At 39.8% G+C, this 25,526-nt stretch overlaps 9 protein-coding genes and 1 long non-coding RNA gene across 20 annotated transcripts in view; 5 read left to right on the top strand and 5 right to left on the bottom strand.

Moving 5' to 3' along the window:
• Positions 1-1,046, top strand: part of LOC148392045 (myelin-associated glycoprotein-like) — a 9,364-nt gene extending 8,318 nt beyond the window's left edge. For 4 of the 6 annotated variants that reach the window (XM_088386125.1, XM_088386122.1, XM_088386126.1 and 1 more), the window contains 3 exons: positions 31-121; positions 517-606; positions 703-823. In XM_088386125.1, coding sequence (XP_088242251.1) covers positions 31-121; positions 517-606; positions 703-823 — 302 coding nt within the window. The other 2 variants (XM_088386120.1, XM_088386121.1) reach the window with 2 other exon arrangements.
• Positions 257-3,262, bottom strand: LOC148392046 (uncharacterized). The gene is made up of 8 exons (XM_088386141.1): positions 3,003-3,262; positions 2,522-2,893; positions 2,414-2,440; positions 2,294-2,335; positions 2,108-2,219; positions 1,725-1,799; positions 1,576-1,657; positions 257-1,509 (listed from the first exon to the last, which is right to left on the bottom strand). The coding sequence occupies exons 1-8, from the start codon at positions 3,067-3,069 to the stop codon at positions 1,435-1,437; spliced, it is 852 nt and encodes a 283-aa protein (XP_088242267.1). The 5' UTR covers positions 3,070-3,262; the 3' UTR covers positions 257-1,434.
• An 848-nt stretch (positions 3,263-4,110) lies between these two features.
• Positions 4,111-8,289, top strand: LOC148392047 (TBC1 domain family member 15). Of its 2 annotated transcripts, XM_088386139.1 has the most exons (10): positions 4,130-4,592; positions 5,882-6,067; positions 6,131-6,249; positions 6,317-6,420; positions 6,650-6,717; positions 6,787-6,933; positions 7,001-7,091; positions 7,172-7,320; positions 7,475-7,613; positions 7,821-8,289. In XM_088386139.1, the coding sequence occupies exons 1-10, from the start codon at positions 4,400-4,402 to the stop codon at positions 7,987-7,989; spliced, it is 1,365 nt and encodes a 454-aa protein (XP_088242265.1). In that variant the 5' UTR covers positions 4,130-4,399; the 3' UTR covers positions 7,990-8,289. The 2 variants fall into 2 exon arrangements, with proteins under 2 accessions (XP_088242266.1, XP_088242265.1); XM_088386140.1 differs by lacking the exon at positions 7,821-8,289 and having other exon boundaries at positions 4,111-4,592; positions 7,408-7,550.
• LOC148392048 (uncharacterized) lies at positions 5,087-8,301 on the bottom strand. The gene is made up of 3 exons (XR_015860665.1): positions 7,811-8,301; positions 6,760-6,917; positions 5,087-6,280 (listed from the first exon to the last, which is right to left on the bottom strand). It is a non-coding gene; the product is annotated as an uncharacterized LOC148392048 (long non-coding RNA).
• Positions 8,302-8,872: 571 nt separating this feature from the next.
• hsc70 (heat shock cognate 70) lies at positions 8,873-12,657 on the top strand. Its single transcript, XM_088387652.1, has 9 exons — positions 8,873-9,024; positions 9,869-10,074; positions 10,162-10,367; positions 10,437-10,589; positions 10,660-11,215; positions 11,284-11,486; positions 11,562-11,760; positions 11,838-12,070; positions 12,159-12,657. The coding sequence occupies exons 2-9, from the start codon at positions 9,870-9,872 to the stop codon at positions 12,336-12,338; spliced, it is 1,935 nt and encodes a 644-aa protein (XP_088243778.1). The 5' UTR covers positions 8,873-9,024; position 9,869; the 3' UTR covers positions 12,339-12,657.
• A 349-nt stretch (positions 12,658-13,006) lies between these two features.
• LOC148392050 (chymotrypsin-like protease CTRL-1) lies at positions 13,007-14,720 on the top strand. Its single transcript, XM_088387575.1, has 7 exons — positions 13,007-13,136; positions 13,257-13,360; positions 13,430-13,509; positions 13,729-13,810; positions 13,897-14,077; positions 14,160-14,290; positions 14,405-14,720. The coding sequence occupies exons 1-7, from the start codon at positions 13,091-13,093 to the stop codon at positions 14,564-14,566; spliced, it is 786 nt and encodes a 261-aa protein (XP_088243701.1). The 5' UTR covers positions 13,007-13,090; the 3' UTR covers positions 14,567-14,720.
• A 282-nt stretch (positions 14,721-15,002) lies between these two features.
• lin37 (lin-37 DREAM MuvB core complex component) lies at positions 15,003-17,093 on the bottom strand. Its single transcript, XM_088387576.1, has 9 exons — positions 16,708-17,093; positions 16,513-16,588; positions 16,389-16,439; positions 16,284-16,313; positions 16,127-16,212; positions 15,849-16,012; positions 15,635-15,769; positions 15,337-15,410; positions 15,003-15,246 (listed from the first exon to the last, which is right to left on the bottom strand). Exons 1-9 carry the CDS (start codon positions 16,739-16,741, stop codon positions 15,159-15,161), a joined length of 738 nt encoding a protein of 245 aa, XP_088243702.1. The 5' UTR covers positions 16,742-17,093; the 3' UTR covers positions 15,003-15,158.
• A 74-nt stretch (positions 17,094-17,167) lies between these two features.
• Positions 17,168-24,552, top strand: proser3 (proline and serine rich 3). Of its 5 annotated transcripts, none has more exons than XR_015860930.1 (15): positions 17,168-17,523; positions 17,644-17,740; positions 17,832-18,061; positions 18,361-18,512; positions 18,585-18,673; positions 18,819-18,904; positions 18,988-19,121; positions 19,195-19,412; positions 19,568-20,223; positions 20,289-20,454; positions 20,701-20,851; positions 20,968-21,049; positions 21,142-21,203; positions 21,463-21,601; positions 24,537-24,552. XR_015860930.1 is itself a non-coding variant. In XM_088387568.1 (14 exons), the coding sequence occupies exons 1-14, from the start codon at positions 17,513-17,515 to the stop codon at positions 21,477-21,479; spliced, it is 2,169 nt and encodes a 722-aa protein (XP_088243694.1). In that variant the 5' UTR covers positions 17,169-17,512; the 3' UTR covers positions 21,480-21,607. The 5 variants fall into 5 exon arrangements, 1 of the variants encoding a protein (XP_088243694.1); XR_015860929.1 differs by having other exon boundaries at positions 18,594-18,673; positions 19,195-19,433; XR_015860928.1 differs by having other exon boundaries at positions 17,169-17,523; positions 19,195-19,433; positions 24,537-24,551.
• On the bottom strand, positions 21,205-22,461 carry hspb6 (heat shock protein family B (small) member 6). The gene is made up of 4 exons (XM_088387577.1): positions 22,279-22,461; positions 22,036-22,201; positions 21,662-21,784; positions 21,205-21,588 (listed from the first exon to the last, which is right to left on the bottom strand). Exons 2-4 carry the CDS (start codon positions 22,192-22,194, stop codon positions 21,424-21,426), a joined length of 447 nt encoding a protein of 148 aa, XP_088243703.1. The 5' UTR covers positions 22,195-22,201; positions 22,279-22,461; the 3' UTR covers positions 21,205-21,423.
• Positions 23,490-25,415, bottom strand: psenen (presenilin enhancer, gamma-secretase subunit). Its single transcript, XM_088387578.1, has 4 exons — positions 25,247-25,415; positions 24,679-24,758; positions 24,044-24,148; positions 23,490-23,786 (listed from the first exon to the last, which is right to left on the bottom strand). The coding sequence occupies exons 2-4, from the start codon at positions 24,737-24,739 to the stop codon at positions 23,647-23,649; spliced, it is 306 nt and encodes a 101-aa protein (XP_088243704.1). The 5' UTR covers positions 24,740-24,758; positions 25,247-25,415; the 3' UTR covers positions 23,490-23,646.
• Positions 25,416-25,526: the final 111 nt, after the last annotated feature.

Below are 25,526 nucleotides of genomic sequence, written 5' to 3' on the forward strand. Positions count from 1 at the left end.
CTTTTTCCACCCTATTTTGTTTTAATATAGGCAAGATGCTGTATGTTTATATTATTCTTGCAGCTGGAGCTGCTGTGATGCTGGTGATTCTGATTCTCTTAGTAGTGCTGATAAAAAAATGGTAAGTAACCGCAAGACTTTCAAAATAGCCCATTCCAAAAGTTCTGACAAAAAATTGGGATTTTAAATCATCATGCACGATATCAGCAACAATTAAATATTTTCCCATTTTTTGCATGCAATTAACCATAAGTAGTTACATTTCAGAAAATAGTCACCTTTATTGATTTTCTATTTTGACAATCATTTAAATTAAGCAGCTGACAACTATTCATTTTATTGAATATTAGGAATTAAATCTAATTTCACATCTTATCAGTGCCAAGTGGTCATCGGTGCGTCCTCTAGTGGACAAAATCAGAAAGTGCAGTTTAAAAAATAATAATAATTTTACTGGGGAGTGGGGAACCAACCTACAGTACCTTAAGTTTTCACTGAAATTTAACATTTCAACAGTTCTGCCAGCAGGGGTAGCTCAAGAGTCGCGTCTGGCTCAGAGCATCCCCGTAAACCTGGAGAGGGCCTTGAAAATGTCGTAGCAGCAAGGTTCAATTTTCATTATTCTCATTTCATTTTTTGATATTGGAAACGTTCCACGTGCAATAAAATGTATCATCTTCTGAATTCATGTCCTCCTCCAAGGAAAAACATCAAGGCTAACCAAGCTCAAGGCAGCATGTACGACGAACATATCTATGGCAACACGAGTGAGGTTTGTGAATATTTCCAGGGAATTGTTTCATTTTATGCTGTCTTTGAGTGAAACTTATTTTTCTCACAGGCCGAGTGGACGATAAACTGTGATCCAGTTTACGGCAATGCGTAAAGAGGACCTGCAGGTTCTCTATTTGTGTTGCTGTTTAAAATTTACAGTTTTATGTTTTTATGTCATATTTGGGAATAAACTTAGAATTGTTGCACCTTGCACAATCACGCAAAGGAGTATTTGAGCTGAAAATATTGTCAAATAAATGTCTCAACGTTTATTTTGGGGATCTCAAACATTTATCCTACCTGACGTCATCACAGTGTTTTGCTTTATTGGAAAAGGGTGGGAGGGAAGCTTGCTAGAAATTTCCTGGTGGTAAGAAAAGTACATGCATATCCACTGGATGCCGTTTCCAATTTCAATCTCTTGAAATGCGCAGAGCAGAAGTTTCATAAGTGCTCACAACACAGGAAGTGAGTTGACAAACACATATTGTGCAAGACAAAGAAGATAATTCCCTGAACTGTTATCGCCCACGTTTCCATTGGTCATAGACTTACCACTTTTTACAGAGAAAAAAAAAAAAAAAAATTGTCTTGATTCATATATCAATCTCACAGCTATCCATTTTCATTTTTGTGGCCAAAAAGGATGACTCGATTGTGTTATTTAGTCATATAAGCCACATTTTCATATATGTTGTGATCCCCTCCTCGTTCGTCCGTCTGACGTGCCGCTTGCTGCAACGACATTAGACAAAGTCAACTCGAGTCAGGAAAATGAATTACGTGCGGCTGTATTCTAACCTGCACATTAATATAAACCGGTTCCTCCACAACATTCCCGTCTGGAAGATTTTTATTGTCTTGTTTGTTGCGATTTTCTTTTCTAGAAATTAGAACACATTTAAAGAGACCAAAACACACACGAATAATGCAATGGTGGGTTTACATACCTCGTTGGTGGGTTTGGAGATGCTCTACTAAAGTTTGCATAATGTCCAGAGCCCCCCCTCAGAAACGATTGTGACCTGGGAAAAGCAAGTGATGGAACGACAGACAGACATATTGGATAAATAAAAAGATGAATCGATCGATAGAGCGAGCGATCGTTTGTCAGGGAATAATGATCGGAAAATCGGTCCCGATTTGTTTTGATTTTCTTGAATCGCATCACACTCCAGATTTAATGTAATTGACTGCTTTTGGCATTTAAGAGTCTAAAAAACTTTTTTCATATGATGATTATGGGGTGTTGTGTGTAGAGTTTTAAGGGGGAAATAATTGATTCCATTTTTGAATGAGGCTGTAAAATAAAGTGTACAAGATTGAAACTCACCTTTTGTGCTTTTTCCAAACAAGAAATCCAGCAGCGAGAATGATCCCGACTGCCACAAGCGGTACAAAGATGGAGATGTAGATGGTTTGCCACTTATCTCTGTTAATTAGAGCTGTCAAAAATAAAAACATCATCATCAACAATGTCAACAATATTCATTTGGGATTTCAAATGAAATTCACATACATTGTTGACCGTCTGGGAAGGCTGAAGTTATGGAAATAATTCCTGCAAAAAAAGAGACACCTAATATCATGATATGATTTAATTCCGGCATCAGTAGTTGACATCAAAGTCGATTCATACCTGGATTATGAGTGACCGATGCAGCATCTGGCCATCGGTACAAAATAGTTATACAACAATTACTTTCTATTTAAAACAACAACGACAATATTTTGGCATGATGCTTACCTGACGCAAATATCCGGACACTTTGTTTATAAAAACTATAGCTGTCGTTCTTGGCAACGATCCTGAAGAAAATAACCAATCGGCTGTCCATTAACTTTTGAATCCTGAGTGTGCAATTCTTGTCGCTTTTCTTTCCTAACAACCTGGTCTTTCCTCGGTACCTCTCCACCACAAATGTGCTATTGGGGTGATAAATGAATGCGTAGGGGTCCCTGTCGTAGGTATAAAATCTGCTTCTCTCCGTCAATTTCCAGAAAAGCTGTATGTTTCCTGTGTGCTGATTCGGTGGGTAACTGAACGTACATGGGATGGTCACACTTTGGCCCATCACTGCAGTGACGGTTCGGTTGACTTGCAAACCCCATGTTTCACCTGGAGGAAAAATAAATTAATAAAAAATGAAATAAATAATAAATGAATACATAAATACATAAAAAAATAAATACACATTTATTCTGTAAAAACCCATGATGCTACTCACCTTTTGAACGCGCAGCTAGGAAAAGAACGATGACCGTAAACTCAATCAAAGGTTGCAGATAATCCATGGTAGACGTCCCAAATCCGATTCCAAACTTGTCCACTACATGTGTCAGCTTTTAAACAGGCGAAACCCGAAGACAGGAAAACACCTCATTGATCTGCGTGTTAAAACTTGAGAGGAGAGGTCAATGCTGGTGAATCCTGATGTGAAATTTTTGGGTGTGTTTCCTGTTGCTTTGCAGTAGTGATTTAGAAAAAAGGAAGTTGGTGAATGTTCACTACGGTAGTGTAAAGCAACAAGTTTGTTTCTGTTGATGTGATATGAAAAATCTATTTTAATATAGCCCTCTGTTGTGCAAGGAAGCATATAGGGTAAATAATTTGCATTTTTTTTTTAATCAAATAGCAAAAATTTTGAAAAGTTGAAATGTCCACTCAACTCTCGCTTGTGGTACGAATTAATTAATTAATCTAACATATATTTAGAAAATGTTCCATTATTAGTCGATTTAAATAAACTGAAATATAGAAGATGGATGGATTATAACTTGAAAAAAAAAAAGACGGTCACTTAGTGATACCAAAATATTTGCTTTATATCACAGATGAGTCAATCGTGAGAGACCATCGAGGGGTTAGGGTTAGTTTCACTCTTTCAACATCCTCACTTTGTCTGGGAAAAAGATTCAACACCCACACTTTTCCAGTTATTGATGCAAGACCTGCAGTGTCTGATTTTTGTGTTTAATCCAATCAATCAACAATCAAAAAGACTCAGTAAAAAAGACACAAAATCTCAATGAAAATGTGTTTGGGAAAAAAAAGCCTACTAGAACACAGAGAGAGAGAGAGAGAGAGAGAGAGAGAGAGAGAGAGAGAGAGAGAGAGAGAGAGAGAAAGCGAAAGAGAACGAGAAAGAGAAAGAGAAAGAGAAAGAGAAGGGGAGAGAGAGAGAGAAAGCGAAAGCGAACGAGAACAGGAACGAGAAAGAGAAAGAGAAAGAGAAAGAGAAAGAGAAAGAGAAAGAGAAGGGGAGAGAGAGAGAGAGAGAAAGAGAGAGAGGGAGAAAGAGAGAGAGAGCGAGAGAGAGAGAGAGAGAGAGAGAGAGAGAGAAAGAGAGAAAGAGAGAAAGAGAGAAAGAGAGAGAGATGTGCTATTTACTTCGTTCACCACTAGGTGGAGAGCGGTATTGACAAATCCAAAGTGAACTTTGAGTCTTGACTCAATCAGTACAATTTCAGTCTCATGACGCGTGTGATAGAAAGTGCAAATCTGCACAAGAGTTCCCCAAAAGAACCAAGAATGAAATCTAAGAGACTTGCAGTTGATGATGGATGAGAGGTTCCGTTCCAGCGCGGTTCAGCGGTGGGCTGACAGTGTGCGAAGACCACCCAGATGGAGCTTGTGACTTCAGCGGAGGAGGAGAACAGCCAAGCCGGACGCCAGGAGCCGCGCATCCGCTCCCGGAGGAGGCTGGCCGGGGTCAGCTCGCCCGATCTTGCCGCCGCACGGCTCACCTTGCCCGGTGTCATGGACGCCGAGGGGAGGGTGGACGAGTCTCGACTGAGAATGCACATTTTCAAAAACGGTATTAATGCTTGATTTGGTCATGAATATGATAATATTTAGCCATTGCTGTTTTGCAAAATTCTCACAGAATTTAAACAATTGCATCAATACGCATGTCTTTAACTTTGTAGTGATTATGCAAGTGATTTAATTATCCCATAAATGTTTATTTACAGCTGTAACTTCCATTAGTCTATTTTAATTTAATGTGCCCATGATTCTGAATAACTTAAAATAATAGTAATGATTATAGTTATTGAGTCAGAACTTTCAAAGTTATCCCCCCAAAACGGACCATATTGTCCTAAAAATAACAATATGCATAAATTGCACCTGTTAATTCCATTGTTAGAAGTTTTCAATATGTTGCGACCCCAAATAATAATTCAAACAATCCATAAACAAAGAACTTGTAGATCTTAAAACATAAATAATATTAATACATCTGTTAATTTCCTTTTTCTAAGCATGCCTGTGACCAGTCATAATTAAAACAATAAAAGTAATAATTTTCACATCATCACCTCCAAAAAACAAAACAACTTTCAATAAATTTAATAGTAATATATTTATTAGTGCCGCTGAATGAATTTGAATAAGTCTATGACCCTTAATAATAGATAAATAAATAATTGAGAACAAAACTAGCTAAAAAAAAAAAAAAACAAGCCTTGTGGATACCATAACAGAGAGTTGCTTATGGTCTCATGCACAGAGGTTGAAGTGCTTTTTGCTCAAGGCAGTCAAGTGATGCTTTGCCCTCATTGTCCAGGAAATCATCAAACATGCAAGTGCACAGTCAAACAGCCCCTCAAGCAAGCGTTGCTATGAAAGTCAAATGGAATTTGAAAAAAAAAAAGAATAATCACATGAGGCTTGAACAAAGATCTTCAGTGAAGTGTGTGAAGCTAACAAATGAAGCTGCAGTTAAATTCATATTTTAGAGCTGACGTAACGTGAATATACTTTAAGTAAGCCATCATCATGGCAAGAGGGAATATAAAAATATATTCCTGTATGTGTTGGAACAATAAGAAACATGGATGTAGGAATTCAAAGAAAAAGATTAAAAGATCAGGAGTGGGAAAAATTGCGTAACAGAGCGTCTCAAATCCTCCAACAGCAGAGCAAAGTTCACTACATCTGCCCTTATGTCCCACATCATTGATTCCTGTGACCTGTGGAATTTTTGGAATATTTTTTTAAATGTATTTAAAGTTGGATATATTCATTTTCCTTATAATTCCCATGAAAATCTTAATCCATGTTCAGCATTAACCACGGGGACAATTTTAATTCCATTTCTAGGAGGTGTATCTCCAAGTGAGCGCGGCCTGGCGTGGCGCTTCCTGTTCGGGATGTACCCGTGCGGTTCGACTGCTTTAGAGCGTCCTCTGCTTCAGGAGCAGCTGGCCGTGCGTTACCAGGTTATGAAGACAAAGTGGCAGAACTTCCTCCCCTCTGCTGTGCAGATTCACCTCAACGGCACTGATGGTAATCACCCGAAAAAAAAGGAGGAAGTGTTGATTGTAATTGTCTATCGAATGTGATTGACAGCTGAGCTGGTGGCGGCGGTTGGATATTTTAACCAGAGGCAAGCAGTGGTTCAGCAACAGGTCGATGACTTGAACGACGAGGTTCGAGACAGGGTGACGTTTTTGGAGCTTCAGGCACAGGTTTGTTTGATGAGCACAAGTGAGATTTAGTCTTGAAATAAAAAAATAAAAATTGTTTCTTTTTCAGATATTGTTTGAGCGCGTTTCGTTTGACCAGGAAGAGCTTCAGGAAGCCATTCGGATTATTAACAAAGATGTCCCAAGAACCAACAGAGACCTGAGCTACTACCAGTATGGATCTGATTTTTATTTTTTTTTTTAATTTGGGAGTTAGATTAACTCATTCACTGCCAGCCCAGTTAAAATGGACATTTGATGTTTATAGCCGTCAATGGGAGTGAATGAGTTAACTCTACAACTCACTTTTTTTTTTTTTGTATTTTGAAATTTTTATTTGCTTGGATAAGTAGTTATTCTTCTATACTTTGGGAATTGTATAACTTTTTTTGTGTGTTTTTAGAGGTGAAGGTTTGGGGAATCTGCTGGTGCTGAGAGACATCCTTATCACCTATGCTGCTTTCCATCCAGGTAAAAAATAAAGAACTTTAAAGTTCTTTAGCACGGGCTCACCTCCAATTACAACTTTTCCTCATGCAGAGGTGAGTTACGCCCAAGGAATGAACGACCTCTGCAGCCGATTCCTGGAGGTCATGGACTGCGAGGTTGACAGTTTCTGGAGTTTTTCATGCTACATGGAGAAATTTGCCAAGGATTTTCGAGAGGATGGCCTGCACAGAAAAATAGGTGGGGTTGCCTGTTACAGGTTTCACGTTAGGAAACAGACGTTAAATATTGACTAAATATCATTTAGAATTGGAGGCGGCCCTGTTAAAAGAATTGGACCCTCAACTTCACGTCCACTTGGTCACAGACAGCATGGAGAGCTTCACTTTCTGTCACAGGTAATATTTAAATTTATATGTTCACTTGTAACCCTTATTATGAGCCACAGTCAAATATGCAATTATTTATCGCACACAAGATGGCTGCTGCTCGGCTTCCAGAGAGAATTTGAATACAGCGATGCATTACGCTTGTTTGAGATCCTGAGCTGTGATCACCTGGAGCTCATCACCCAGCAAGTAGACCGAGCCCGTTACGAGGAAAGGGTAGCCCAAAAATATTGTACAGGTAAGAGCTTGGGCTCTATTTTTATAGATAGGTACCTTGAATCTTGAATATAAAGCGAATGAAATATTTGATTGGCCATAAATGAAGTCGGCCGTGAGCACTCCCACAGCGGTGCAGCCCTCCCTCTCCCCTTTTTTTTTTGCCTTGTCTGTAGATGAGTGTGATCCAGAGCTGCAGGCCGTCAACACAGACTTTACGTTTGAGCTGTTCATCTGCGCAGCCATCCTTTTGGACCACAGAGACACTCTGCTGCAATGTCAAGATGAAGTCCAGCTGATCCAGTTCACCAGCAGGTTTGCATTTACACTCACTAGACAAATTGTGCCTATTGGCTTAGTTTTGATTGACACATTTAACAAAATGTTTATTGTAGAGGTTTTAAATTTTAGTGATGAAGAATTCCATCCACATATACGTGTTTCTAATACATCGTAGGTCTAATTATCAGCTAAAAATGTCCTTTGGAATGAAATATAATGTACCCTTTTACCTTTGCGCAGCCTTCAGGGAACACTGGACTTGAACAGCACACTGAAGAAAGCGGAGCAACATTTCTTCAACTACTGCAAACGTTGCGCTTGGGACTGCACGAACTGCCGCTGTAGAGCACACAAAAGCAAAGAAGAAGACTTTTTATATCAGCTTCGCAGTTTATTTGTTTTAAGATAAGACTGACTAAGTTACTCCCTGTCACTTTTTTTGGAACAAGAGTCCAAAACATGTTTAAAGGGTTAATGCAATATTTAGCTACTGAGGTGACAGATAACAGGTGGTGGTAGTAACATACTCTGGTTATATTTAAAATGACTTATGTAACAAGTGTGTATATCCACGTTTTGGACAGTGACTGAAAGAATGGGCAGTGAGTGAAAGAAAAAAAAAAAATCAACTTTTGTTAATGTTCACATACCAAATAATTTTGTTGTCTTTCATCTTTTTAATACAAGTATAAATAAAAGACTGGAACAATGTAGTTGCATTTTTTTTGTAAATTAACAATGTAAAATTAACACCAGTTCTTAGTTTTTCATCAAAAACATGCTTACGTACACGTTCAACAATTAAATAATTAGTTAGCAATCAGTTTAACTTTTGTTAATTTTGAAAAATAAAATGTTATTGATATTTTAAAACAAAAAGCAAAATTTCCTTATATTTAACAAAATATTTTACATAATTATATAAATATAAATAATATATAATTAATACTTATATTAATTTAGTGGCAATTCCCAGGAATACAGTACAGTAGGCAAGATCAATCTCCCTTGCAATCTTAATTCATCTTTTCAAACCATTTCTGGACAATTGAATTCGAAATGTGTGGGAACACTTTGATAAAAGTCATTTTCTGTTCCAGCATGAGTTCAAGAACATTTAGAAAGAACTAGAACAGATATTGTAAGACCAGAGAGAATCGTGGAGAAAGTCTTCCCAAAATAGAAGCTGTCATAGCAGCAAAAGGTCAGCTGTCCCAATAGTTTTGTGCTAGACCATTTAGGCAAGTCAGAAGGTTCTAGAACTTTCTGTGGGAAGTCACCTGACACCCCGTAGGGCTCCCCCAGCATAGAGCTCTATATACACTGGGTGAGCCCATGCACTCTTAGTCTGCCTGCCGGGTCGCGAAAAGGAGCGCTGGAGAGGAAGTCAGGGGTCGCTAGCACAAAAAAATCTCAGTTAAAGTTGAACAGCTGAAACAACAAGGTAACACCATTTGTAGCTATGCTGCATCCAGCCTGGCTTCATAGTTTGTCTCGCTTCATTGCTTGAAAAGCTTAAATGCCACGTGTGAAAGCTTTTTTTTTTTTTTGGGGTTGTTTTTCTTTTATAAACTTCCATCATGCTTGCATGGACTATTGACTGCTGGCTGGAAAATAATCAATAACAGGCAGTTTAGGTCAATGTAGGTTAGTTCACTCAATCAGCTATAAGATGATTATGTCAAATACAATAGTTCATAATCAATTTTTTTTGTGATGATACATATGGGAATTTGTGGATGGAAAAGCAATTAGGCAGTGTCAGCATTTTTTTTTTGGTGTTACGCAACAGGATAAATGAAAATTCAATAGAACACACTCTTAGGGCAAAGAAGTTCTGGGAACAAATTTTGCAAATAAAAAAATATTATCAGCTTCATTAAGTTGCTAAAAGCATGGCCCATAAAGCGAGCATGTACAGAATATAATAACATTAAATATTTTAATAAATTCAGCTTAAAATGTGCATTTTATGGCCTTCTACTTGAGCCTTGTAAATGATCTTTGCCATCAAAGTTGGATTTTTAATTTTTTTTTATATTTACCCAGACCATTCATTCATTTCTACGTAGATCTTAATTTAGTAACAGCAAGACATTTAGACATCTGATAGTGTTATGTCGTATATGAAGGAGGAGTGGCAAGTATAAATGCAGGCAGGGAAGGAAAAGTCAATAGTCCCAAAATCGGTCAAAAATCGGTGTCAATGAACAAAATTATATTAAAAAAAGCAAAATTCATATTCAGAACTACAAATACTTATCTGCATCTTGCTTTGCTTTATTCAGGATGTCTAAAGGACCAGCAGTAGGAATTGACCTTGGCACCACATATTCCTGTGTGGGCATCTTCCAACATGGCAAAGTGGAAATCATTGCCAATGACCAAGGAAACAGGACCACACCCAGTTATGTGGCCTTCACAGACACCGAGAGACTGATTGGAGATGCGGCTAAGAACCAAGTAGCCATGAATCCATCTAACACGGTGTTTGGTAAAGACCACCCCGTGGTATTGATTTAACATTCTCTTGAGTCGATTGAGAAGAATTGATTGGTGTCTTCACTCGGTTTGTCTGCAGATGCGAAGCGTTTGATCGGCCGTAAGTTTGACGACACCGTGGTCCAGGCTGATATGAAGCACTGGCCCTTTAAGGTTGTGAATGAGTCAAGCAAACCCAAGGTGGAGGTTGAGTACAAGGGTGAGGTCAAGACTTTCTACCCTGAGGAGATTTCCTCAATGGTCCTCACCAAGATGAAGGAAATCTCTGAAGCCTATCTTGGCAAGGTAGGAACGCATTTACCGGAAGACGGCTTTATAATACCAATCTTTCTAAGATTTTTTTTTTTCTTCTAGTCTGTGACCAATGCAGTCATCACCGTTCCTGCCTACTTCAATGACTCCCAGCGTCAAGCCACCAAAGATGCTGGAGCCATTTCAGGGCTTAACGTGCTTCGTATTATCAATGAACCAACTGCGGCAGCCATTGCCTATGGCTTGGACAAAAAGGTAAACCAGTAAATCCACACAAATCCGAACACCCAGTTCAGCCGATTTTGATGATCAATTTATATTTCAGGTTGGAAGTGAGCGCAATGTTCTTATCTTTGACCTTGGAGGAGGCACTTTTGATGTGTCCATTCTTACCATTGAGGATGGCATCTTTGAGGTCAAGTCCACCGCGGGTGACACTCACTTGGGCGGTGAAGACTTTGACAATAGAATGGTGAATCACTTCATTGGCGAGTTCAAACGCAAGTTCAAAAAGGAAATCAACGCCAACAAACGTGCCGTGCGTCGCCTACGCACCGCCTGCGAGCGTGCCAAGCGTACCCTCTCCAGCAGCACCCAGGCCAGCATTGAGATCGACTCGCTCTACGAAGGAACCGACTTCTACACTTCCATCACCAGAGCCCGTTTTGAGGAACTCAATGCTGACCTGTTCCGTGGAACCCTAGAGCCCGTGGAGAAGGCCCTCAGGGATGCAAAGATGGACAAGTCCCAGATCCACGACATTGTCCTGGTGGGTGGCTCCACTCGTATCCCCAAGATCCAAAAGCTTCTGCAGGACTTCTTCAACGGCCGGGAACTCAATAAGAGCATCAACCCTGATGAGGCAGTGGCCTATGGAGCTGGTAAACACCTCTACTACGAATATACTTGAATTTTTTTGAAACGTGTTGAATATGCAAACTCTCTCCAGCTGTGCAGGCCGCCATTTTGGCCGGTGATAAGTCTGAGAACGTACAGGACCTGCTCCTGCTGGATGTCACTCCCCTGTCCCTGGGAATTGAGACCGCTGGAGGAGTAATGACTGTGCTTATCAAAAGGAACACCACCATTCCCACAAAGCAAACACAGACCTTCACCACTTATTCTGACAACCAACCTGGCGTGCTCATTCAGGTAGCGCCATCCCCATGTTTTAAATTTACCGCTCTTCTGGGATATCACAAATTAACAATCGGGATTTTATTTTAGGTTTTTGAAGGTGAGCGAGCCATGACCAAGGATAATAACATCTTGGGCAAGTTCGAGCTTACAGGTATTCCGCCTGCTCCCAGGGGGGTCCCCCAGATTGAGGTGACCTTTGACATCGATGCCAATGGCATTCTTAATGTGTCTGCCGTTGATAAAAGCACCGGAAAAGAGAACAAGATCACCATCACCAATGACAAAGGTGCTTTGACTCCTCTTTAGCCTGAAACCTAAAAGTACACCATGTGTCAAATTTATCGAGGTTTTGTGTCGCCATAGGGCGACTGAGCAAGGAAGACATCGAACGAATGGTGCAGGAGGCCGAGCAGTTCAAGAGTGAAGACGAGGCCCAGAGGGAAAAAGTCACAGCTAAGAACGCCCTCGAGTCTCTGGCCTTCAACTTGAAGAACACCGTGGAAGATGAGAAGCTCCAGGACAAGATCAGCCCAGATGACAAAAAGGCTATCATCGACAAATGCAACGAGGTCATTTCCTGGCTGGACAGGAACCAGGTAAAGATGAATCAGAAAAGTCCATATTGCTCTTCTCTTACAAACAAGCTACTCAATGTTTTCTCTCATTTTGACTTTTGTTCTTTAGACGGCAGAGAAAGATGAATATGAGCACCAGCAGAAGGAACTAGAGAAAGTTTGCAACCCCATCATGTCCAAGCTTTACCAAGGAGGCATGCCAGGAGGAATGCCTGGTGGGATGCCTGGTGGCTTCCCTGGTGGAGCTGAAGGAAGCTCCTCTGGCCCAACTATTGAGGAGGTTGACTAAACAACCTGCTTTTGAAGTCCTGAATTTTCATATTCTGACATTATAGTCTTAAGGCTTTTCTCTGAATACTCACCAAATAAAAAAAATGTCAAAAGAAAATAATACTTTCAAATTGTGCATTTTTTTTTCTTTTTAGCAAAAAAAAAAAATGGAATGCTTTACGAATATAACATATTTTTTAAGCTAAAATTCCGAGTTATATTCAGTCACGTATCAGGTAAATCCAAGCTAAAATGTCAAAATTTTGATTGACATAAAACAAGTCAACAAATATTTCCTGTCCTAATTAATAATACTTAAATAAAGATTGAGATGGCAATGTCTATGCTTTTTTTCTTACATCTAAAGCATCACACTCATACAAAATACAAATGGTGATTGGACTACACATATCTAGCTGTATGGAGCTTAAATAAACATCCAAATTTTCCAGATCACATGATTTGTTTTTCCTTGTGGAAACCAACACACTATCAACAATTGTGTACCACAGCTCACACGTAGGCTTCACATAAATCTGAATCAGAAAAGTGGCATAGAAAATTGATAGATTTTTTTTCAATGCTGTTTATGTGAAATACCAATCAAATTTGTTGACACTTTTGATTTCATTCCAAGTGCTTATCTGCAGTTGTTCAGTTCCCAGACTTATCATACCTGAAGCTCATGGTCAGAGTAGGACATGCTCTTATAAAAGCAAGTGTGCAACACGTCAGAAACTCACGGACGTGATTCACAGCCCGGACAAAGCCATGTTGTTGTTCATCACTTGTTTTGCACTTGTTGCTTCGGCACTGGGTGAGTCACATGCACTCATGAGTTACAGGACACTGGTTGTGGACATTTACAAAACCTACATTTCTTTTTTAGATTTTGTAATATCGTTGTGTATATGCTAATATTGTGATTGGTTCTCAGGATGTGGGAGGCCCTCAATCTCTCCCCAAGTCAGCGGCTACAACAAGATTGTAAACGGAGAGAATGCTGTCCCTGGGTCCTGGCCTTGGCAGGTTTCACTTCAGGTAACCTCACCAATCATGCTATTGTCACAAAGATGGAAAAGCTAAATGTATACAATCGCACTTTCCTAGGATGGCAGGGGATTCCATTTCTGCGGCGGCTCTCTGATTAACCAGAACTGGGTGGTTACCGCTGCTCATTGCCGTGTGTCGTAAGTACTTCCCCAATTGGTTATTATATCATCAACTACAGTTACTTTGTCAAAAAACAAACAAAAACTAAAGGGCACTTTTAAGAGTTTCTTTTTCTACCTCTGATTGTGACTCGTCTTGATTTAATTTTACACTTAGATGCCAGTTTGATTTGCACATACGTATTTTTAATAATAAATATAATGGGGATTATATCTAGAATTATGAAATCTGTGCAGTCCCAGAAGCCACCGTGTGATCCTGGGTGAGCATGATCGTCAATCCAACCAAGAGCAACTTCAAGTCAAGACCATCTCCAGGGTAAGTGGCGCTGACATATTATGTAAATGTACAATTAACTTAAGTTCTCGTGCTACAAAGATGCTGACTTTGTCGTTTCCGCACAGGCTATCTCGCATCCCTATTACAACTCCCAGAACTTCAACAATGACATCACCCTTCTGAAGCTGTCCTCCCCAGTTCAGATAACCAGGACTGTAGCTCCTGTATGCCTGGCCAGCTCCAGCACCAACGTCCCCTCCGGAACCAAATGTGTCACCACTGGATGGGGCAGGACCGGCCAAACCTGTTAGTCGCAAACACACGTCAAATAAGTTCGGCGCTGTTGAAGACGAGATGAAAAGCGTGTCGTTATGTTTCGTGTTCACAGCAAGTCCTCGTTACCTGCAGCAGACTTCCTTGCCCATGCTCACCCCGACTCAGTGCAAGCAGTACTGGGGTTACAATAGAATCACCGACGCTATGGTCTGTGCTGGTGCTTCTGGAGTTTCCTCCTGCCAGGTAAAAACACAACAACAACAAAACAACACAGCTTAATGAGGACAAGCGCTGGAGATAATGGACCAAAGTGAACCAACCTATTTTTTGGGAACACTAAATTTGTGTTTTTCTTAGGGTGATTCTGGTGGTCCCCTGGTGTGCCAGAGCGGTGGAGCTTGGACCCTTGTGGGTATCGTGTCCTGGGGCACCTCCAACTGTAACGTGCGTACCCCTGCCGTGTACGCCCGCGTGTCCTACCTGCGCAGCTGGATTGACAGGACCATCGCCTCCAATTAAGTTGCAAACCATTTCTGAAAATTTCCGCCTATATGAACCCGTCCGCTTGTCATTCTAGTGGTCACCTGTGATCTACTATTTTGATAAAACTGAAATACGAGCAGGATTTTTCTGTCCATCTAATTTGTGCACAAATTAAAAAGTTCAACTTTCACATGGGTCTTGATTTCCTGTTTTTTTGTGAAGTAACATTCAAAGCTTATGTGGGTTATACAGAATATTTCTACTCAATTGCATTTGACATTTGGAGGAATCAAGAAGAACCCCTCAATTTGTGCTCTTCTGATTTAAAGTTAGGTCTGTAATCAAATTGTTTATTTAGAGACCCTCACATTTATCAAGCTCGCCAGCATGGGTGTAAATGTTATTTTGGATATTATCCTATCTGTGAATGAGTATGACAGTCACAGTGGCAATAAATTACACTCCAGAAGTATTAGAGTAGTGATCCTGTATCCTTTACTCTTGCCATAAATGTTTGATTTTGACATTAAATTAAAAAAAAAAAAAATTAGTATGGTAAAACAAAAAATTGGGAGAGGGGCCAGCGTTGAATTTTTGAGCCAACAAACAGTCCTTGTTGAGTTGTCAGTTAGTGATCATAGAAGTCTTTCATTTCCTTCAGGATTTTAATGCTCTCGCTGTAGCGCAATTGATTCTTGTTTGAACACTCCTTCCATCTGGGGGGGAAAAAAAAAGTTATATTTAGCATCAAATTTTGATCATGTTAAAAACTATCTGTGACAAGAAAAACCTTGTGAACCGCATACTTTTGTCTGATCTTTTTCCATCGGTCCATGTGGTCACCTATGAAGGAAGCTGATGCAGGCAGAGAATCTGTTAACTGCAAAGGAAGAAAACAATATTAGTCCGCGAGTCCTGCCAGGCTTCAAGTTATATAAATTATTTTTTATGTAATGAACATATCCCAATGTTATTTATTTTCACAAAATATGCATTTTTGTTTTTCATATTTGAGAAAGTCAGTTAACACGAGCATTAATTTTTTATTTGACTATTACATTCCAAAAACCCGACGGATGTAATTAACAAGATTATGTAGAGAACCTTGGTGGTGACTGTGGGCTTTTCAGTTGGTGGGATCCTGAGGTTGACAGGTTCACCAGAAGGGCTGATGGGAGATGCAGTCGGAGGAGGTAGTCTGTATACAATTTGCTCTTTGCCATTGATCATGTCTGTGACCTGGAAATGAAAATTCAATTGAGTTTTTTTATTTTAGCCTACCGCTGATTTTCAATCAAGTTATTTAAGTGGCCCTTACCTCTTCCTCTATCATGACTTGTGGAGATCTTGGAGATCCTTCACCGGGCTCTCGGACGGATGGGTTATTTCTCATCCATGCACGACAAATAGGATAGAGGGGAGTGCTGGCATTGAACTGAGCCAGATCCACACTTCGGTCAAACAACTTAATAATGTAAGCATCTAGAAACAGATACAGTGAGAACAATTTAAGACACAATAATTAGCAACCACAATACAGTCCAACATAACACTGAAGGCAAATATTAGTTTGACATTTAATTTTTAAGGAGTTACTTTGTCTGTGGGTATTGCTCTCTGTTATGCTTTCGTCCAACTCTTTTCGTTTTTTGCGACGATGCTGTGGAAATCTTGCAGATGGCCTATAAATCAAAATAGTCATATGTTATCATTTTCCATGCAGTGTTTTCTGCTCAAATTTAAAGCTACTTACCGTTTTCCAGTGGACAATGGTGACAAATCCCTATGAAACAGAGTCAATTATAATTAAAGAGCTGACATCGATACTGACAAAAAGACTTGACTACGTTGTACCTACTTGTTCATAGAGTCAACCGACATTTTCCCAGCCTCACTCTCGTTTTGCTCCCTGCTCAAAATACAGTTGCAATAATTATGATGGTCAGTTAATCAGTCAATTTAAAATCAAATCAAATACTAACCTTTCATTTTCACTCTTCTCCACCAGACCCTTTAAAATAGAATCCAGTCTGTTGCGTGCTGCAGCCCCCTCCACATCTACAGAAAGAATGTATTATTTATTTGATACAAATCCACCTAAAACGTGCAGACGTGACATACAATACACAGTTCGGGGTAATTTAGTGTAATATGAAAAAATACCCCGTGCAACTAACCTGGCCTTTCGATTTTGATCTTGACGTGATGCATTGTATGCTGATGGTAGCACCGACCTTTAAATATTGAACACGGGATTATGAAGTTGTCTCTCAGATCGAGGAGAGTTTATGTTGTTTTAGTTTCAAACAGTTAGCAAGTCTTCACATTAGCCTCCATCGACAACGGTGGTTTTCTCATATTAACTCGAAGCTATCACCACACAAACAAATAGGGCAAAAACCTCTCCCCGATTTCGTAAATTACGTTCAGTTGTGAATTAAATTACTAGTCATATTTAGAATGTGAACGTGTAGCGTCCATAATAGAAGATAAGGTTAGCATTATAGCTTAGCCTACAAACGGACTTTCCTCTTCCGCGCTCCGTCTTTTTCCTATTTGCCGATTGGTGTTTGGAAATCAAAAACCTTAACGGTGATTGGTCAATGCTTATGTTTGTCATTACAAGCCCCGCGCGGATTGGTTTATCGTCTTGAAGTGAATAAAACAACAACCACAGGTTCTTCTCTTTTGCTAGTTGACCAAAAGATAACAACAATGCCATTTTAGTGTAAAGTTAGACCTAATAGGTAAAATTATTTTCTAAAGAGTACAACTCGAAGATTAGTTTGTGGTCTGGAAACATTTGAAGTAATGGAAATCGTTTTTTGCGCACTTTTGCGTAATCCGTTTAAAAGTACTGTAAAACCATTCATTGTAATTTAGAATCACGAGTGTGATATTCGTAAATAACCTTAATCTACTCTTAAACGTCCTTCTCTGTGCTTATTTGTTGTCTGGATTTACTTGACAACATCAGCTTTCATGAAATCCAGGTAAGATCACCGTTTTATGTCCAATACTAGTTATTGTGTGTGTTGGTGCCTTGCTCATGGGCTCCTTGGCAGTAATCAGGAAGCAAATTTGTCCAACAACTATGATTTTTTAAAAAATAGAAATTCTGTGACAAAGCATAATGCATTGGAACCCATGGGGAAACCAGGCCTCAGCCAATCTCACACCAAGGATTTGTCAAACAAAAGGAACAAACAGGTATAATTGACACGAAACTAATTGTATTAACATATTTGATGTTAAAACACTTATTTAGTTACCTTTTAAAACCATACCTTCTTCTTTGTAGAGTTTGATTCCTGTACGGTCACACCAGCAAGAACATCCAAAATCGCACACAAGTGACAAAAATGAGACTGACAAATACGGAACATCTTTCTTGGCACATTCTGGACCTTCTAATGACCACGATTATTCTCCTACCTTATCCGACATGGAAAGACCTTCACTGTCTTCAAGAGTTCCAAAATCCACTGTTTCCTCCCAGCCAGAAGTTCACCAGGATTCAGTCGTGTCAAAGTATGATTAAGATTTAAAAGCCAAACAAAATCATGTTACTTGTGTATTTTCTTTTTGTTGCTTTGATGAATTGTCTCTAGCCACAGTTTTTGGCAGACGATCATGGAATAAAGACGTATTCCTCCTTTCTGCCACAAGATAAAAAATGTATTCCTTCCCATGATTTTTTTTCTATTGCAAGATGCCAGCAAGTTTGGGGTCAGCCAATCTGCCCGCCAATTTCTTTAACAAATATTGCAATAGTGCTGTGTAAAATATGAAGATATAGCATAATTATGTAAAATTATATGCTATCACAGGTACATTGATCGTTTTCGCTATGGACAACCACTGAGTCGAGAGCAGCGCCAGTTGGAGTCCTCTGAATTTGAAGAGGAGAGGGTGCCTATGTGGTGGATGTCTTCCTCAGATTCACCTCCTACTTCCACACCAACAAAACCTGCACACAAAGGTACAATTAGTAAGCATTTTTGATCGAATATTTCCTAAATGTCAAATGATCAACTTTTTTTTTTCCTGCCAGATCCTAAAGATGACCACAGTCCAGCAAGACATCCACTTGATGACTCAAATTATTTACCATGGAAAGGAGACGACAACACGAATGCATACGTAAGTTCATTGAGGGACGAACAACGTAATCTTTTTTGAGATGATGAATTTAATCTTTTTGTTCGCTGCAAGCTTTAACCAGTCAGTAAACATTGTGATGTTATTACAAAAATGTCTCTTCCTTGTCTTTCCTTTTTAATGCAAGATTCCGTCAGACACATTTCAGAGTGTCTTTGAGGACACAGAGATTCTTCAACTTCAAGAACGAGCCAGCAGACTTCTACAGATAGGGTTTGCAATGCAGCTAATTCCCAACAGTTATAGTGGATCAATTCATTCCTTAACTTGGATGGGCATTTTGTCTTTTCCAACAGTGAGAGTATTGTCAGCAGTGGATCAATTGCTGTCAGTTCAGCGGGCTTGGGATGTTCAGATGGTTCTTCTCCGGTCAATATAAACGAGGCGGTCCAAAAAGCTGTCATTAACGCTTCAATAAAATCTACAGGTAGTAAGGCACAAGTTGTTTGTCGAATTCTATTTATTTAGTGTAAACTTGTCTTTGTGTATTGTGGTCTTTGCAGCAATGGCTAGGTCGGACTCAACTTTAGCTGTGCCCCTCCAGAGATACACTGACATTTCATTACGGGGACCCCCCACACGCCCGGAAGAGGACATCCTCTCCCAGTGGCGTTTGAGAAGAAAAATGGAGCAGGCCAGTGAACGATGTCTGTCCCAGCAAAACTCCAGACTTTGTACCCCCACGTTTACCGGTCCGGGCCCCACTCTCCAGTATTTCCCAGTAAATAAACACTCTTACACGGTAAGAGTCACAATTGCAACATACACAAACTTTGTTAAATGGGAAGGTTGTGTCAGTTGACACACTTTTATACTGGTTGTACTGGATCTGATGTTAATGTATTTTAAAAGTCACTTTGTTTTTGTCACCCACAGCAACAGCCAAGTGTTTATTACCCTGACCCCTCCCACGGAGCTTTTCCTGATCCCAAAGAAGGCCATGGACATCACCCCTCAACTTCCGCCCCCCTTACCAGTGCTGTCTCAGATCCAATCGTCTCCCAACCACAGTCTCTTGCGCATGTTCCTGCGCACATGCATCATCTTTGTGATATACTTCCCTGTCCCACACCTCATGCTAGCACGCTCCAAGGAAATCCACATAAATCGGAAAAGACCTCAAGGAAAGACACCAAAATCTCTGAAGTTAGTTACATGGATGAGCCTCCTCATAGACACGTTCCCTCACCACCTCCTACTCCTTCAAGACATACAGATGTAGGTTGTCCCTTTAGACATACAGATGGAGGTCATCATTCTGTTCCCAGAGTAAGTAGCAGTCCATCAAGACCTTTAGAAGGAGGCTCTCCTTCCAGATTTACAGAAGTGAGTGATTCGTTGAAACCTAAGAAAGATAGCAGTCCTTCTAGACACATGGAAGAAGGGAGTCAGTCTAGACCTGGAAGAGGAGGTCATCATGAGAACCCCAGAATGACGAATGAGACAGCTAAAACGGAAAATGCCCAAGTCAAGCAGGTGGTGGAGAGTGAGAAGACTGGGAGGACTGTCAAAAAGCCAAAGAAATCAACAAGGTAGAACACAAAGATGATGTTGAAGGTTCTCTTCTATGTTCAAACTGCATTTGAATTTCCTGCAGGTGTACCGAATGTAGTGAGCATGCTAATGGGCCTAGCGCCACAAGCTCCACACATCAGAAGCTCCCAAAAAAGAGCAAGACACGGGCAGATCCACAACAACAGGAGAGACGAGAAGACACAGGCAGTCGTGCGCCACCATCTCCTCTCCATCGTGCCTTAGGACAGGTTAGCAGTTCTAACTGCGCTAGCCTGGCTAAACAGAATCTATGAACTTTATTTTATTGCGTAAGCTCGGAGGAGTCTGAATATTGTGGACTGAATTTTCTGTGTCCATGTCATGATGAGTGAAGGGTTGTGCCTACAAATGAACACACACCACTGAAATTCTAATCATCTTGATCGCGATAACTATAATATATCATTGTGTTGCATTTGACTTAACCAGGAATATGTTTGAATGGTATCTGGCAGGTGGTTTCAGAGGTCCTGTTCCCACCGGAGGATTCTTTGCCACAAGATGCAGCTGTCTCATCTCCTCCTGCACCTCCACAATCCTCACTTCCTCCTTGCAATGCAAACACCTCACTGGAGGTCATGTCCCAGCTGCTGCAAGAGGCTGAAGGTGAGCCAAGGCGGCAACACTGGGCACTTTCCGCTCACTCTTAATTGTGAGCGCTATATTCTGACACATGTACAGCTGTCACTCCTCCACATTCCTAAATATACACTTAATGTCAGATTCTGATGAGAAAGAATTTGAAGATGACCCTTTACTACGAGTCCTTCGCACGCAGAGAAAATGCGTAAAGGAGCAAATCAGGTAAAATATATATTTCATCATCTGAAAATGCCTAACTTAAGATCCATTAGGTCATTTCTCTTACTTTTCAATATCTGTTCTATTCCTTCCAGTCAAGTGGACTTAATGTTGCACAAATTCCTGGATAAGCAAGAAGATACCTCAACTCGATGCGGTAACTTGTGACATTTTTAATTTATTGACATTTATATGGAAGAAATACAATACAATAAAATTCTCATTATAATAACATGGTTGCTTAAAATGGAAATGGCTTTTTTAATTGTGGACCCAATATTTACAAAGTGTGCATTCTTGAAATATATCATGTGCAATACTATTATTTACAAATCTCAAAGATTAGGCCATTTTTGAAAGATAAGAAATGACGGTCTTTATGAGAACGGCTGAGACGTGGACATCTCTGTTTGCAGCATGGGTGCAGATATAATAAGAACACCATCTGGGGAAACTGCCGATTCCAAAGCCATGGTGTCCACTCCCTTTGGAATTCGATAGCGACGGTTAAACTGTCGTGTTGTCATCCCCGGGCTATCTTTCTAAAAGAACAGAGTAAGAGAATAATCTCAGTGACACTTTTCATTGTTTATCATATTGTTACACATCACCAACCTTTTTTTCTTCATGCTTTCCTTGTACCTCTACAAATTCTCCAATCACTTTGACCAGGAGATCTTTGGGGTTAAAATGTCGGACATCCACTTGAATTGTAAATCCACTATCGTCAAAAGTTGCCTGCCAACATCATATGCAAGATTTAAATAAATCCAATGAAATAATATCAATCATTTGTATAAAATAGTTTATCTAGTTGATACAATCAATTTTCAATTCCTTTTTATAGCACAAATGTTTAAATATTAATTTCCACACTTGTAATTTTGAGATTTACTCTCCACTTTGATTATCTTTAAAGCCTACACAAAATTAGATGGATTATCCCGTCCAACTATGTTAAACCAAATTAAGTAAGTAAACAGATTCACCTCTGAAGCACTGGTACTCGTATCCATCTCCGGAATTAGCAGTCGGGGTGTCCAGCTATATTTTCCGGCAGTCCCGTTGACAGGAGGAAAAAGTGGAGGTAAAACTTTCTCCCATTGGATGCCACTAACTGGAAGTGTGGGTGGTAGAATAAAATCCATGTCGGATCTGCAGAGACAAAAATGAAAAAATTAAAAAGACAGTTATGGCAGAAGAACCCAAGTTGTCTGGTGGCCACAACCTACCTTTCTCTTCAGTGGAGTCAGTTGGAGTATCAAGTTTTCCTTGTGCTCCGTGGGATTTTGAGTGGCTGTGTGACTCCGGGCAGCCGAGTTATATACTGGCGTTGCATAATGAGTTGGGAATTCATAGGGACACCTTGCTTCTGTTATGTCCTCAGCATGTGTACCCTTGGGATCCCGTTAGCCGGCCAGTTTGTTTTGGGACTGAAACGCAGCTGTCATAGGCTTCTTAGTGGGATCATTCTAGATTGTATCCAACTGTTTGAGAAGGGGGGGGGGTTAATTGCACTGTTGTCATGAACTAACTATCATCATTAAGTCATTAGACCGAACGTGCGTTAAATGTCGGTTTTCACGGGTGGGTTTATCTAAAAATAAGTTCAAAAGCGGTGGTGGACCAATAAGCTAGAGAGACAGTGACAGACGGCAGGCGTTCTTCAAACACATGCCACTGCACGTGGGATTGCCTGCCACTAAGTTTGCCCATCAATTAAGTCAATGTACAAAGCTAAAAACATTCCTCTTTGATTAGGAAGAATCCCACTTTATTATCTTTATTTAAAATCGGCTTACGGAGTTTAAATGAACTTATGAGGCTGACATTTTGGACTAGGCATTATTGGTAACGGATGTTGATGGATGGAGAACATGTGTGGACACGATTTGTCTTCAATTCTGTCCATTAATAATTTTCAATAGTGAGTGCTAAGAAGATATCATTCATTCCTCAATGACTTTGCACTCTTTGTTTATTCTGACCAGCATGACAGAAAGGATGCTCAGCATTTTATTGAAACACAAGGCATCCATAAAAGGACCTCATTCATTGGCTTTAAATGCCAAAGCGTGTCTCTCTCCTTTTGAAAAGGAGACAATGTTCTGCTAGTCACATTGCAGTGATACAGTATCCTGTAAAGTGGAACATGTCACCTAGGTTTTGACTGGACTGTCTAAATATGGAACTGACTATGTTATGACTCATAATGGAGAAGTGAGGGCACATTTTTTAGGGGATTAAAGGTATTGGGTTTCACAACAGGCGCCAATAATTGTCCAGACTTTAGGGGACCTCTACTGCACTTCAGATTGTGTGACCACAACATAGCTCACAGATGAGTCAAAGAGCGTGTCTGTGCTCATATAGTATTATTATACTGCACTGATTTATGCTGACATCTGTCACGGTTTCAATTCGGAATGTCAAACACACAGGACATGGTTGTCATTTTTATTTGCCATTTAGACAAGAGTAAAACAGTGTTCATTCATTAACAAATTACCCAGCATGCCCGTCCAGCTGCTAGTACAAACTAATACAGTCCATGATTTATTTTCAAAAAACATTTAGCCAAAATACAATACAAAAAGGATTCAAGGAATGCCGAGTGGAATTGTGAAGGAGATTTGGTCCCCCACCTCCCCCCACTGGGCTCTGTAGTGCTGGTAAATAGTGATCCAAGTAGTGAGTACGACAAGCCAACACAGGAACCCCACTGCTGAGCGCTTGACATCTGCACAAATGTTAGAACAGACCCAAAAAAAATATTGTCAGTGGACATGAGAAAAATAAAAACTATTAGAGAACAATTCTTAAAAGGCACGCTATTGCGAAACAAATCCAACTATTTTATGTGTATTTAATACAACTCAATAGTTAAGCCATTAAGTTTGACACTTGACTATAACAGATTTCAACAATTATAATGAAATACAGTCATATTTAGTGTTGCTGTTTAAAACATCATGTAAAAATACTTGGCACACTCACATGCTTTTATCTGCAGTTGTTCAGTGTAGGATGGTTTTACAAAAGCTTCTCGGAAAAACCACACAACGTTGACGAGCCAAAGGAACGGGAGAAAGGCAAATCCACCTGAGGCGAAACAAAAAAGTATAAATGATACCAAAGCATTTGTTTCCATGTTTGGATGGTCTTTCAAACACCTGAAGAACATAATTTACTCGGCTGACACTTTAAACACTTTGTTGACCTTACATAACTGGCTGACACACAGCCATTTGGACCATGGCTGAGATTCCTCTCCCTCTTCTCCGAGCCCTTCAGCCCACAAGGTAGCTATTATTAATAACATGAACAAGGCTTGATGACAAATTTTGTATTTGCCTCGACCAGGTCATGAACATTTTATTTGACTCAAAATTGTTATCAACTGAAATTGATACACTTGGCCGACCTGCTCAATGTCTGTTTCTCAGTATACCAGTAATTTCTTTCTTTGTTTTGCTTTTCTTCTCTACAGACCACTTTTTCTTGGCAGTTGCACAGGTAAAACCCAAAGCAAAAACAAGCATGTTTAAGCAATCGACATTTAGATCTCCCTTTCTGCGTCGCTGGGACATCAACACAGCGACGTTTCATTTCGATATGTCATTTGCTCTCACCGAGATAATATTTTCTGCAAAGTCCAAGTTTCTCCTCATTTGGCAGTCTTTCCAGATTCATCGTGGCTGTGTGGCTTCTCCTGTGACAAAGATAGGGGGAGAGGGAGTGATGAGATGAATTGTTGGCCTCAAGGCTGGTGATATGTTCCACTGTTACTCCAATAGTCGGTAATCACACACATCCAACAATTATTTGTTGTCCATCAAATGGTTTCAGTCACTTTTATATATCATCAGGTAGTGTATAACAAATAAAAACAACATGCTAACCTCTATTAAATAAATGAGCATTTCACAATTATGGATTTATCATGTGAATTAGTGTCACATAAAATCACTGTTTTCATTAACATTCAAGAAACACTTAAGGTGGTCAGTGCAAATATTCATTAATCCTCCTTTTAAAAAATTAATGTCTCAACGTGAATTCATATTTTAATACGGACAGCAAATGACAATTATAGATTACATAGTTACCAAATTTGACAAAATGGCTCCTACAACTCGGATCTTAGATTAGCATCATAACGTCATTAGAACTGCACGGCACGACAAATAATGAACTCACCGGAGAATGCAATTCTATGTAAAATAGTCTGCAGGACTACCGGAAAACAGGTCTAGGTGATTCTCGTATTAAATTTGCTGGAAAGATTTTTTTTACTCTTGTCGAAAAGTAGCTCTTTAACCCGTGACGCTTGCTTCCGTATTGAATTCTAGACTCGCGATAGTTGCGTCACTTCCTCTCTCAACAATTTTGTCACATTAGTTGCTTCTGCTCTCTGCTGGACAAAATCTGCTACTGCAGGAGAAACAAGCGTTGACTTGGGTGACATCGGTACTTAGAC

The sequence above is a fragment of the Syngnathus floridae genome, chromosome 10 (genome assembly GCF_059516105.1).
Source record: "Syngnathus floridae isolate MCC-2025c chromosome 10, RoL_Sflo_1.0, whole genome shotgun sequence".
Lineage (NCBI taxonomy): Eukaryota > Metazoa > Chordata > Actinopteri > Syngnathiformes > Syngnathidae > Syngnathus > Syngnathus floridae.

Coding starts and splice junctions, on each gene's coding strand:
- lin37 (XM_088387576.1), bottom strand. CDS start 16,741: ATGCATCACGTCAAGATCAAAATCGAAAGGCCAG. Junction 15,770..15,848: donor AAGTCATGATAGAGGAAGAG/GTAAGGGCCACT, acceptor TTTCATTTCCAG/GTCACAGACATGATCAATGG. Junction 15,247..15,336: donor TGGAAAAAGATCAGACAAAA/GTATGCGGTTCA, acceptor TTTCCCCCCCAG/ATGGAAGGAGTGTTCAAACA.
- LOC148392047 (XM_088386139.1), top strand. CDS start 4,400: ATGGAGCTTGTGACTTCAGCGGAGGAGGAGAACAGCCAAGCCGGACGC. Junction 6,068..6,130: donor TCACCTCAACGGCACTGATG/GTAATCACCCGA, acceptor TGTGATTGACAG/CTGAGCTGGTGGCGGCGGTT. Junction 6,718..6,786: donor CTATGCTGCTTTCCATCCAG/GTAAAAAATAAA, acceptor TTCCTCATGCAG/AGGTGAGTTACGCCCAAGGA.
- LOC148392050 (XM_088387575.1), top strand. CDS start 13,091: ATGTTGTTGTTCATCACTTGTTTTGCACTTGTTGCTTCGGCACTGG. Junction 13,361..13,429: donor CTTGGCAGGTTTCACTTCAG/GTAACCTCACCA, acceptor GCACTTTCCTAG/GATGGCAGGGGATTCCATTT. Junction 14,291..14,404: donor CTGGAGTTTCCTCCTGCCAG/GTAAAAACACAA, acceptor TGTTTTTCTTAG/GGTGATTCTGGTGGTCCCCT.
- hsc70 (XM_088387652.1), top strand. CDS start 9,870: ATGTCTAAAGGACCAGCAGTAGGAATTGACCTTGGCACCACATATTCC. Junction 10,368..10,436: donor CTGAAGCCTATCTTGGCAAG/GTAGGAACGCAT, acceptor TTTTTCTTCTAG/TCTGTGACCAATGCAGTCAT. Junction 12,071..12,158: donor CCTGGCTGGACAGGAACCAG/GTAAAGATGAAT, acceptor TTTGTTCTTTAG/ACGGCAGAGAAAGATGAATA.
- LOC148392046 (XM_088386141.1), bottom strand. CDS start 3,069: ATGGATTATCTGCAACCTTTGATTGAGTTTACGGTCATCGTTCTTTTC. Junction 2,220..2,293: donor CTTCCCAGACGGTCAACAAT/GTATGTGAATTT, acceptor TATTTTTGACAG/CTCTAATTAACAGAGATAAG. Junction 1,800..2,107: donor GTTTGGAAAAAGCACAAAAG/GTGAGTTTCAAT, acceptor TGCTTTTCCCAG/GTCACAATCGTTTCTGAGGG.
- hspb6 (XM_088387577.1), bottom strand. CDS start 22,194: ATGGATTTTATTCTACCACCCACACTTCCAGTTAGTGGCATCCAATGG. Junction 21,785..22,035: donor CGAGTACCAGTGCTTCAGAG/GTGAATCTGTTT, acceptor TGATGTTGGCAG/GCAACTTTTGACGATAGTGG. Junction 21,589..21,661: donor GAAAGCATGAAGAAAAAAAG/GTTGGTGATGTG, acceptor CTGTTCTTTTAG/AAAGATAGCCCGGGGATGAC.
- psenen (XM_088387578.1), bottom strand. CDS start 24,739: ATGAATCTGGAAAGACTGCCAAATGAGGAGAAACTTGGACTTTGCAGA. Junction 24,149..24,678: donor TTGCAGAAAATATTATCTCG/GTGAGAGCAAAT, acceptor GTTTCGCCTCAG/GTGGATTTGCCTTTCTCCCG. Junction 23,787..24,043: donor ACAACTGCAGATAAAAGCAT/GTGAGTGTGCCA, acceptor ACATTTGTGCAG/ATGTCAAGCGCTCAGCAGTG.
- proser3 (XM_088387568.1), top strand. Junction 18,674..18,818: donor ACGACAACACGAATGCATAC/GTAAGTTCATTG, acceptor TTTTAATGCAAG/ATTCCGTCAGACACATTTCA. Junction 19,119..19,194: donor CGCTTCAATAAAATCTACAG/GTAGTAAGGCAC, acceptor TGGTCTTTGCAG/CAATGGCTAGGTCGGACTCA.